The following is a 12809-nucleotide window of genomic DNA, read 5'->3' as shown; positions in this document are numbered from 1 at the left end:
AATGCATGCGTGACCATCATTTGTATTGTCTAACTTGCATGATTGTGTTCTGTTCCTATGCATGATCATTTGCACTGTAATCGCTCTATCTCTAACAGCCATAATGTTTTCCTCTCTGTCACACATAGTATAGTTGCAGTAGTTTGGGGCCAGCATGGTTGGACATTGAACAAAAACATCACACTAAAGAGCAAATGAAAATTATTAAGATATCCGTTTGGGCAGTATTCCAATGATCATTTACTTTGTAAATTATTTTGCATCTTGGCTTACAAAATAAAGGTTGGGTTAAAACTATAAAGTTAAGAATGCACTAAATCTAAAAGTGAAAGATAAAATTAGCAAAAGGGACAGTAGTTGTAAAAAGTCTGCATATGGCAAAAATAGGTACACAGTCAGTCTTGCAAAAAATTTGCTCCTTTCAGAAATGTGCAAAATATAGTTCCAGGACTTGAAAGAGTTATGTAATTGTTAAGGCTGTCAATTAATCGCAGTTAACTCATGCAATTAACTCAAAAAAATTAATCATGATTAAAAAAATTAATCGCGATTAATCACAATTTTAATCGCACTGTTAATAAACTACCAATTGAAAAGTATTAAATATTTTGGATTTTTTCTACATTTTCATATATAGAAAATGTATTCTGCATTGCAATTGAAATCAAAGTGTATATTATTTTTATTACAAATATTTGCACTGTAAAAATGATAAAAGAAATAGTATTTTTCAGTTCACCTCAAACAAGTACTATAGTGCGATCTATTGTGAAAGTGCAACTTACAAATGTAGATTTTTTTTGTTACATAACTGCACTCAAAAACAAAACAATGTAAAACTTCAGAGCCTAAGTCCTCTCAGTCCTACTTCTTGTTCAGCCAATCGCTGAGACAAACAAGTTTGTTTACATTTACAGGAGATAATGCTGCCCCCTTCTTATTTACAATGTCACCAGAAAGTGAGAACAGGCATTTGCATGGCACTTCTGTAGACAGCATTGCAAGGTATTTATGTGCCAGATATGCTAAACATTCGTATGCCCCTTCGTGCTTCAGCCACCATTCCAGAGGACATGCTTCCATGCTGATGATGCTCGTTAAAAAATGTGTTAATTAAATTTGTGACTGAACTCCTTGGGGGAGAATTGTATGTCCCCCGCTTTGTTTTACCCGCATTCTGCCACATATTTCATATTATAGCAGTCTCGGATGATGATCCAGCACATGTTGTTCATTTTAAGAACCCTTTCACAGCAGATTTGACAAAACTCAGAGAAGGTACCAATGTGAGATTTCTAAAAATAGCTACAGCACTTGACCCAAGGTTTAAGAATCTGAAGTGCCTTCCAAAATCTGAGAGGGACGAGGTGTGGAGCATGCTTTCAGAAGTCTTAAAAGAGCAACCCTCCTATGCAAAAACTACAGAACCTGAACCACCAAAAAAGAAAATCAACCTTCTGCTGGTAGTCTCTTGACTCAGATAATGAAAGTGAACATGCGTCGGTCTGCACTGCTTTGGACTGTTATTGAGTAGAGCCTGTCATCAGCATGGATGCATGTCCCCTGAAATAGTGGTTGAAGCATGAAGGGACATATGAATCTTTAGCACATCTGGCACGTAAATATCTTGCAATGCCAGCTACAACAGTGCCATGAGAACGCCTGTTCTCACTTTCAGGTGACATTGTAAACAAGAAGTGGGCAGCATTATCGCCTGAAAATGTAAACAAACTTGTTTGTCTGAGCAATTGGCTGAACAAGAAGTAGGACTGAGTGGACTTGCAGGCTCTAAAATTTTACATTGTTCTATTTTTGAATGCAGTTTTTTGTACATAATTCTACATTCTACATAAGTTCAACTTTCATGATAAAGAGATTGCACTACAGTACTTGTAGGTGAATTGAAAAATGCTGCTGCTTTTGTTTTTTTACAGTGCAAATACTTGTAATCAAAAATAAACATCAAGTGAGCACTGCACACTTTCTTTCTGTGTTGTAATTGAAATCAATATATTTGAAAATGTAGAAAACATCCAAAAATATTTAAATAACTGGTTTTCTATTATTAACAGTGCGATTAATCACGATTAATTTTTTAATTGCTTGATAACCCTAGTAATTTTGCATTCTTCAATGTACCAGAATAAACTGCCTGCTCTAAATGTGTAAAATCATTTTACTGTGCTCTTTTATCCTTTCCAGAAACACAAAGGTAATGGTGAAATGAATTTGATATTATTGGCTTGTCAGAAAATTGGGCACTAATATGATAGAAAACAAGAACTGACATTTTCCATAACCAGATTCACAATTGAATAAAATTTCATTTTTGCAGATCGATATCACTTTGTCTCAATTTCAGAAATATAAACTGAGAAGGGGAAAGGCTTAGTGTCTGCATATCAGATTCTAATCTTGAAAGCATGAAATAAACAAGGAGACAAATTCATATAGTAAAGTCTAGAATCTGTAGAAAGTTTGCCAGTTTACTTTGCATTGGTCCTGCAAATTAGTGGGAGCACCTAGAGTAGCTGTGGATATGTAAAAACTGTACAAGCCATTAATATAGTGTGAAAGAATACATTTTGTGACAAAGATTTTTCTCTGGAAAATGTCTTTTGTGGTATGCTTAGCATGCATCAAAGGCTTTTACATTTTGGATGGTGGTTTAGAATGCTGAATAACATATATATATATATAAGGTGATTGTTATATTAGCCTTATATTTTGGAATGCATGTTGATATTGCTGAATTTTTGTGGTGACTATAGAATGCATATTGTATATCCTATTTGCATTGGTTCAGATCCATATTGCAAGCATTGACTTTTGTTCCTATGCCAATTGTTTATAAGTACTTTAAGTGACTGGGTCCTTTCCTATACAATATTTGTATGTGTGGTTGTATACATGGGTTTGCACACTAATCCTGCCTGGAGCTGATGGGTCTCTGCAGAAAACAGAATTATACAGACTTTGGTACAGTATCAAGTGGGATAATGTGAGTCAGATATATATTAAATCAGGGTGTGTTGGCTGTTTTAATGCTACGCACTGTAGAGATAAGAGTAATAAGAGAAGGGATTAAATTGTAACAGTAGACCCTCCATTTTGGCGGTCAGATATCCTGCATAGCTGCCCTGCTCCAAGAATTTCAATGACTCTGCTTTCTCACAGTAATAGTGGCTTCCAATCAATGGTATCTTTGACAGATGAGACACCACTGGATCAATTACTACTCAGATAATCAATACCCTTCATAGTTAGGGTTAAAATTTCAGGTATTGTGAAGGGGCCTGAGTTCAGAAAGATGTTTAGATACTTTGCTGCTTAGAAGAAAGCCTCTCTTCCTCTCTCCTGGTCCCTTAACCATTGTGAGAATATTTACTGTGCCCCGCTGACCTCCGATTATACGCTTAACACATCATTAAACATAGGGTCCAATATGAAGCAGGGAGACTCCTCAGTGGTACGGCTAATTTACCCTGTGATGAACACCAATTGGTTGCATGGGTGAAATACTAATAGATTATTTTTTAAGATACAAAAAAGAAGAGTCTAAAGTGTTCTTAAATTTTTCAAAATAATGGGCCAGATCTTCAGCTAGTTTTAATCCAGTTTACATCAGCTGAGGATTGGCCCAGTTACTTTAGTGTACAAAACAGCTACTTAGGGATGTGTTCATGTGAAGGCCTGCAGTAATTGTATGTTTTTCTTTTATTTCACTTATTTAAGGTGGTTGTGAATGCCCTGTTAGGCGCCATCCCTTCCATCATGAACGTTCTGCTCGTCTGCCTCATTTTCTGGCTCATTTTTAGCATCATGGGAGTGAACCTGTTTGCAGGAAAGTTTGGAAAATGCATTAACAAGACAGCAGGAGATATGCCTTTAGACTCTAAAGTTATTAATAACATGAGCGAGTGCATAATCTATAACGTGACGGGCAATTTTTACTGGACGAAAGTTAAAGTCAACTTTGATAACGTTGGTGCTGGTTACCTGGCTCTTCTACAGGTGGTAAGTATTATCAAAAACACTTGTTCTTGTTAGGTAGATATCCAGTGGTCGAGTCATATGAGGTGCTGAGTGTCGTCAGCGCTTACTAAAATCAGCACCCCTAGGATCTGACTCCAAGTTAACAACTACACTTTTCCTTTTTACCTAGACTGCCAAACATATGCAATTTGATGGTGTAAATGATTTATACTTTTGCTGATGAATCCATCTGATAAATATTTATTGTCGTTTCTGGTTTTAGGCTCAGATTAGGAGTTTCCAGGGATATACTCCATGCATCACTCTTTTAGAGTTATCCTGGAGGTGCTCAAAACCCAAGGGTGGATTTGAAACCATTTTGTTCTTCTTCCTCCTGTTTGTAATCCAGAGCAAAATTGAGTCAGAGTTCCTACAATGAAAGTAGCACTGTGTGAAGGCATATGTGCCAGGATACAGTTTATTGGCTTTACTGAACCTGTGCTGGATCACCAGTGTTCCAGTTAGACCTTAAGTGAAAAGGGCCTGATTCTCCTCTCATATACACCTCTGTCAATTGGCAGTAACTCAGATGATGTTAGTGTAGTTAATACTAGGAATTCAGCTCAAAGTCATTTACTAAAATCCTCTGACCACCTAGTAAAGAAATCCCAAAGTTGTCATCCAACGACCACTGGCAGTCTGCAGAGGACATGCTGTAGAGATCTGGCTGCACATATGATGCTGCTTCTCCTCCTCCTCTCTTCCTGCTGCTAAATTTACTTAAAAATAGCTAAATACCATGAAGGCCCAGATCCTCACCTGCTGTAAATTGGAGAAACTCCACTGAAGTCAGTGGAGCTTGGCCCTTTCATACCAGCTGAGAATCCTGCCTTTCATGCCTTCCGAATAATACTTTTTCATGTAAACCCTACCTGTAGTTGTATGAATGGGAGAGGAAGTGATCCAAAGTGGGATACAAAATGGGAGACAAGGTATCTGTATGAGACAATCTCTATTAAAATGCAGTCAACACGGTGAAAAAGTTTGAACCCTCCTTGATATCCTAGCATCCAGATATACTCTAGAGTGATCATATCCAAGCTTCATCTACTAGTTCTTCTTCAAGTCGTGTCCCTATGGATGCTCCGCTTCAAGTGCGTATGCACCTCTTGAGCCTTTGATCGGAGATTTTCCACTAGCAGCATCCTTTGGGCTGCATATGCATCCTATACATCCTCATGCCACACACCAAGGCTATAAAGGATTGTGCTGTAAACCACCCTCATTTCCTTCTCAACTACTTCAGCCTGAGACAGAGCCCTAGCATATCAGCTTTGAGCATGCCATGGCTCAATTCTTGTTTATAGTTTATTGCTATTTAGTATTAGATACAATAGTTGTTAGTAGATAAGTAGTGTGAGGATTAACTTTGTTCCTCTCTCTTCCTTCAGGGAGCCTTAATCTCTGGCAGGGCATGCCTGGCTCTCCAGGATTCAAATGTTTCCTCTCCTGTCAGGTTAGCAACAGCCACTCTAAGTGTGTTTGCTGTCTGGAAGAGTCACACATCTCCCAGAAGTGTAATATCTGCCTGGCCCTTAAATCCAGGAAGGAGAAGGAAATACCAGGAGATCAAGTTGAGGCTGCTGCTGATGGAGCTCTCCCTTTGACCCACTTCAGAGTCAGGTCAGGAGAAACTCCTCCTGCCCCCACCCCAGAAATCTGTCTCTGGGCAGATCCAGCACTCCTTTGACCTCACCACATATCTTCCCATAAGAAAGGGAAGATTCTTGAGGCTTCAGTGAAGGCTCCCAAGAAGAGGAGCTTTGACTCCCTCCCATAAGGAGTCTGCTCCCAAAAGACCTCAGTCCCCTGCTAAGTGCATGGTATCAGAAGCCTCAACCTCTCGGCTTGGTACCGTCGAGGTGAAGGACTCTCGGAGATCCAAGGAGAAACACGGCTCTGACAAAATCCTGATACTGTCTACAAGGGACAAAGAGGGTAAGGATAAGCACTCCTCCACACCAATACCATTTTGCACACCTCCATTTTTGGTACCTCCCCAGTCAGGACCCTGGGAACTGTGCAAACTGAAGCATCAGACACTATCAGTGCCTACTTTGGTACGCTCTAAGAGTATCATCTCCTTCTGTTGTCAAGCACACCACCACATCGGTACCAATCCTCCACTCAGTACCACAGGAATTTAGATACTCAAAAGACTTATCAGTGGCGGATGAACCAAAATCTCCACTTTTCATGGGTACTGAAGACCTCTCAGTACCAAGCCCCTGATCTCCAGACTACTGTCACTCTCCAGTACTTCCAGACTTTCCACCTTGTTCTATTAGTACCCCCCAGTTGGAGGATATTGAAGAGAAAGAGGGAGACCTCTATTCAGTCTCTTCCATCTCAGTGCAGGGTTCTCCTACGCACCCACGCAGGAACTGATTCTTTGAAATGTTTAGGGAAGATCCTCATGCATGTCACCAAGGTGATGGGACCAACCATGGATGCCATCCCCTCTCCTTTATGGACTCCCCCAGTGGCTATATTGGGGGTCCCTGGGCTGCGTACCAACAGCAATTTGCCAAACCACCAGCTCAGACAAATGGGGGAGCTAGAGATATTCATTCCCCTTCTTGCCAACTGAGATCCCAACATGAGGAGACATTTCAGGAACAGGAAGATAAAGAAGACACCTCTCAAACTCCTATCTCTTTATTATCTCCAGATGAGGCCATTACACCTCAACCACCATCCATGGCCAATGATTTCCAGCAATTTCGAGACCTTATAAAGCAGGTAGCCAACGCTCTTCAAATACCACTCAAAGATGTCAAGGATTCGCAACACAAATTATTTGACATTTTACAATCAGCAACACCCACAACATTTGTATAATTCATTAATTAGGTGCTCTTGGACCCAGCAAAGATTGTTAGGCAAGCACTCATTACCTTTTATTCTCCACACCACCACTCCTGCCGGATGTCATTCTCTGGTGGTGGATGCAGTGAACGAGCAGGGTAAGCAACACTACTACAAGTCTGCCCTGTATGACAATGACCAAAAGTGCTTAAGCCTCTTCGGACAGAAGTCCTATTCATCTGTGACCCTGCAATTTTGGATCACAAACTATTAAGCAGTCATGGCTAAATATAATTTCACAAACTATAATAAATTTATGGCCCTTATGGATCATCTTCCACGGGAACAGAGAAAACAATTTCAGGCATCATCACGGAGTGGCCAGTTATTAGTCAGGATGTCTTTTCAAGTGTCCTTGGATGATGCAGACACCACTGCCAGGTCCATTTTTATGGCACTAGTTATGCACAGGGTGTCGTGGCTTTAACTCCTGGAGTGCCCATGAGGTCTGAATCTCCCCTTTGATGTTTGAAAGTTGTTCTCAGAAACAACAGATGAATCTCTTCACACACTAAAAGTCTCCAGGGTCATGTTAAGATCTCCAGGCATGTGTAACTCCTACAAAAGAAAGAAAATTGAATAGGTCAAAAACTGCCTAGATTTCTCATCCTGCTCAGTTCTCTGAGTTTCACAGATCTACCAAACCCCCAGGAAGAGACATAAGTCCCAAATAAAGAGAGCTTCTCATCCTTCTTCTGCAAGTACCCAGTAATCATTGAAACAACAGTTTTGATGGGTCGATCAAGTGTTTGAATCCTCTCACACCTCTGGTTCAGCAGCTGCAACCCTTTGCTCACTTCTTCCCTTTCCCATTTCCAACATGCTAGGAGATGGGTCACTACAGACAAGTGGTCATAGATGTCATAACATCGGGCTACTTCATCCACTTTACATCTCTTCCTCCCCTCCTTGCACCTGCCTTCCCCATCGCTCTTTAGGAATTCCTCTCACAAGCTTCTACTGAAACAAAAAATAGATTCTTTCCTTAATTTAGAAGTGAAGGAGCCAGTTCCAGCTCTTCATAAAGGAAAGGGTTTCTATTTTTGGGTGGAGACTGATTTGAGATTCCATATGGCAATACACCCATCTCACAGAAAATACCTAAGCCTTACAGTCGACTAGAAAAATTTTCAATAATGAATACATTCCTTCCACCTCTTCTCAACTCCAAGGGTATTCTCAAAGGTCCTCGCAGTAGTGTCTGCTTAGCTTCTTTGGGAGACAATTTTAGTCTTCCTGTACCTCAACGACTGGCTGCTCAAGTGTTAGTCTTATGAAGCAGTACTGTCATCCACTCAGACAGCCCTTTCCCTTTTCCAAGAACTGGGTCTTCAGCTCAATGTTAGAAAATCCACATTAATCCATGCACAGAGAATATAGTTCATAGGGGCATACTTGGATTCATTGACAGCCAGGACCTACCTTTCTAGGGAGAGATTCATAACTTTGTCAAATCTAGTCAGAACCATTCAAGGGAGTCCTTAGAACCTCAGTAAGGAACTATCTACAGCCCCTGGGTCATGTGGCAGCTTGCACCTTTATGACCAATCACACCTCTGTTGGTTCCAAGGCTGGCTCAGAACAATTTATTCACCAACCAAAGACCATTTGGCATAAGGTGTCAGACCTCACAGACAACTTACCACAGGATTCAAGGGAGGATTTAAGATTCTTAATTGCAGAGGGTCAGTTAAGAGCTTGGACCTCCTTACAGGCAGCAATTGATGCATCACACAGTACAGCAAGGACAATGGCGACAGCAGTGATGACGAAATGGGCGTCATGGTTACGATCTCCAGGTAAACATAGACTGCTATAAAGAATTTCCCTTTTGAGAGTTGTGACCTTCTCAGCCGCAAGACAGATGATGCATTACACCCTTTAAAGGTCTCCCAAGCTACTCTTAGATCCCTGGATGTATACACACGACAACCCAGAAGGAAGCAAGTTACACATCTCTGTCCTAGGTAGACTTCTTCCCCATTGTATCCTCCCTATCACAGGCCATCAGAACGCCTTGGAAGAAACAAAGATTACACAGAAGATTACACTGCTTCTTCATCAACACAGGTGAGACCAGTTCCTACCTTGAGACTGCCAGTTTGATGGTTTAGTGAGTCGAGAGCTGCACAGAACCAAACCTAAAGGGTCTGTACCCATGACCTATCCCATTTGGGGACTGTTCTTTATTTTCAAGGTGCCTGGACCAATATCACCTAGGACTGCTAGATCCAGGAAGACCTCCAGGTTGGATATTCAATCCAGTTTCAAGCTCTCTCTACTCCTCATCCATCCTTCCTGTCCCTTTTCAATGACCCCTCTCATGAAAGACTAATGCAACAGGAGGTAGAGGCTCTGAGAGCAATAAAAGGTGGACCGCTTCAATACAGAATGAAAAGGCTTTGTTCCCATTATTTTTTTAATCTCCAAGATCCTATTCTGGATCTTCATTTGTCAAATCAAGTTCAGAATGGTAACCTTTGCCGTCAATAATCCCATCCCTAGATCCGCAGGACTGATTTGCAGCTCTCAAGCTCCAGGACATGTATTTACATATTTCACGTTACCTAGGACACAGGAAATAATGAGTTATAATAAGGACTTTATATTTCTAATACAAGATCCTTGGATTATCAACCACCCCCAGGGTTTTCTCAAAATGCCTTGAAATAATAGCTTCTTATTTAAGATGGCAAAGAATACAAGTTTACCCTTGATGACTGGTTTGTTTGAGGGAGCTTACCTCAACAGATAACAGACTATGTTCATCACATCGTACAGCTCTTTTCCGCTTTGGGACTCAAGATCAATGAACTAGAAGTCATCTGTAGTGCCCACCCAGAAAATAGAGTTGATGGCAGCTCTTCTGCACTCCACGACAGTGAGAGCATACTTACCTCAGCCAGATTTGAAGCCATGGAAGATCTCAACAAGTCAGTTGCCAAAACAGCCTCAGATAACAGTAAGAATGTGTCTGAAATTATTAGGTTACATGGCCTTGTGCACATTCATAACTCTGTGTGCCAGACTTTACCTTCATTTTATGCAAGGGTGGCTGAAATCTATCACCTTCTGAGCAAGCATCATATAGATATTCCAGTCCATATTCCTCCACATGTCCTAAAGTCACTAGAGATTAATGATGAAGAACCCCATTCAGGTATGCAACAGTGTTCCTTTTTTCTCCAATATGACCGTCAAAGACAATAGAGACTAATGCTTCCAGCTTCGGCTGGAGAGCACATCTAAATCAATATCAGCCTCAGGGTTTGTGGTCCCGAGAGGAGACTTGTTTTCACATTAATGTCTTAGAACTCTGAACGATTCGTTTGACAGAGAACACCACAGCAATGTTCCATGTGAACAGGTCAGGAGGAGCATGATCACCCCCTTTATGTTTGGAAGCAATCTAGCTGTGGAATTGGTGTATCCACCACCAGATCACCCTTACAGCCGTGCACCTACCAGGACTACAGAACACTGTAGCAGATCACCTAAGCAGGAAATTTACAAATGAACAGAAGTGGGCAATAATGGACTCATAATTTGGAGAGCTTTTCACAGGCAGGGTCACCCATCCATGGACCCATTTGCCACAAAAATAAACAGAAAGTGCCCTACCTTCTGCTCCAGGGGACGCCTGAATCCAGGATCTCTCTTACACAAATTCCGCATTCCTTGAACCCCAAATTTCATGTATGTACATCCACTGATCCCTCTCTTACTGAGAGTCCTAAGGAAGTTCAAACAAGAGTCTGCTATAATGATCCTGATAGCACCAGCTTGGCCCACCTGGATTTCATGAGACTTTCCATTTATTATCCTGCAACATTGCCACTGAGTCCATACCTGGTCTCTCTGGACAATGGGAGTATCTTACATCCAAACCCAGCCTCTCTACATATCACAGTCTGAATGCTGGCTGGTTGGCATCTGTGGAGAGAGCTTGTTCTAGAGACACCCAAAACATTCTTATACGGAGTAGAAAGGAAGCAGGAAAGTAGAAAAGGCTCCCTTTGGGCAGAGCTCCACATATGTCTCCAACAGAATCGAACATTCCTAATATTCTGGATTACTTAATGTCATTAAAAAGATCAGGACTTTCTATCAGTTCTGTAATGGTGCATCTGGGAGCTACATCAGCACAACATCCCACTACATAGGACCATACATGAGTTTCACATCATGTAATGACTAGATTCTTCAAAGGGCTAACACACATATTCCCACTGGTGCAGGAACTCCCTCACTTCTGGGATCTCTATGTAGTTCTATTTGGATGAACAGGTCCTTCCTCTGAGCCTCTGGCATTATGCTCATTGCACCATCACTCCGTGAAAACAGCCTTCTTAATGACTGTCACTTCAGTCTGTAGGATTGGGGAGCTGCAAGCACTCATGGTGGCCCTCCATGCACTGTTCCCCTCTTAGGCCCTATCCAAAATTTCTTCCCCAGGTTGTTTCTGACTTCCATCTAAACCGTGAGTCCCCTACCAGTGCTCTTCCCTAAACAAAACTCCAGCCAAGGGAGGCAAGAGACTCCACTCTTTAGATATCCGCAGGGCGCTGTTGTTCTATCTAGATAGATCATAGTCATCCAAAGTCTTGCCTACATTGTTTGTTTGTTGCCTTTGCAGAGAGAATCAGAGGCCAGGCCATTTCATCTCAAAGGCTATCTAAGTGGGTCTCAAACTTTATTAAGCTTTGTTACTAGTTAGCTAGTTTAGATTATCCAAGTGTAGCTCAGACAGCTTCTGCAGCCTCTTTCAGAAATGTTCCCATTACAGAAATATGTAGAGCAGCTAATTAGTGATTTGTTCACTTATTCACAAAACATTATTCCCTGGTAGAGGGATCTAGATTGGAGGCCTCTTTTGGCAAAACTGTTTTATAATCTGTTTTCAGGTAAAAAAGCTACATGCCATGAAAGGCGTGTGTGGCTTTATTGGACCTTGATGTTTACATTATTCTTTAGTGCCCTCCACAGCAAATGATCATAACATTAAATTAATATTAGTTATAAAATAAAATGGACTAGAGACATGCAACAGTGCAAATGGCTTAGAACAGAGTTAGCACAACAGAAGAAGAAACTTGTTCTTGCTAGTTAGTGCCATCTTAAATGTGTCCCTATGAGGAGTTAACCCTGATGCGGTGTTGAATGATTTGTTTTTGTTTTAAAATGCTTCTTTAAGCAAGAGCAATGTTCAAAGAGGCATGTTGAAAATATAAAAATGAAACTTCTTCCGCCTTCAAAAACAGCCATTGGAGTCCTTTGTGGCAGCTATCTTGGATTTCCTCCATTTAAAGAGAGTTTCTCCCAGTGCCAAATTTAAAGTGTTTGTTTTATTTTAAGATATTTGCCTTTTGGTTGCCTGACAAATATTCTGAGGGCCATTTAGACACAGTCCACCTATCCTCTCCCTATTCTAATTTACTGCATGGTGTCTAACCAATAATCTAATAACAAAATGTAATCATGTCCCAAGATGAGTTTATCCACAGATAATCTCATCACATGACAATTTCAGTTGAAAATGATGTTTCTCTGGATAGCTTCCAGGCAGGATAATATCACAAACACTCCCAGGAAGATTTTTGTCATTTCTTTATTCAGTATGTAAGTGGCTACTAATTCCAGATAAATAATTTCCTTTCCCAGTGTTATGTTTCTTTCATTCCTGATATCTGTTCCTCTTTGCAGATGAAGTGTCTAAGGAAGTCTTCCAGAAGCCCAATAGGATTTTTAATTATCTCACTTGTAGACCATTTGGTAAAATATAAAATCACAGTCCTGCATTCCCATAATATTTTATCTTCATCAGATCATTTCACCAGCCACTGTCACTAAGTACAACCATGTTGTATGCTCAATGTTACACTCTCACACTGGCTGGAATCTAGCCC

General features: G+C 40.8%; 1 protein-coding gene across 5 annotated transcripts in view; it reads left to right on the top strand.

The window, feature by feature from the left end:
- The window catches only part of LOC102931383 (sodium channel protein type 5 subunit alpha), a 314377-nt gene that overhangs the window by 289101 nt on the left and 12467 nt on the right, over window positions 1-12809 (top strand). For all 5 annotated transcript variants that reach the window (XM_043541607.1, XM_043541605.1, XM_043541603.1 and 2 more), the window contains one exon: window positions 3736-4017. In XM_043541607.1, coding sequence (XP_043397542.1) covers window positions 3736-4017 — 282 coding nt within the window. The remainder of the gene's footprint in view (window positions 1-3735; window positions 4018-12809) is intronic.

Source organism: Chelonia mydas, chromosome 2 (assembly GCF_015237465.2).
Source record: "Chelonia mydas isolate rCheMyd1 chromosome 2, rCheMyd1.pri.v2, whole genome shotgun sequence".
Classification (NCBI taxonomy): domain Eukaryota; kingdom Metazoa; phylum Chordata; order Testudines; family Cheloniidae; genus Chelonia; species Chelonia mydas.
This window is presented reverse-complemented; position numbering and strand designations above follow the sequence as displayed.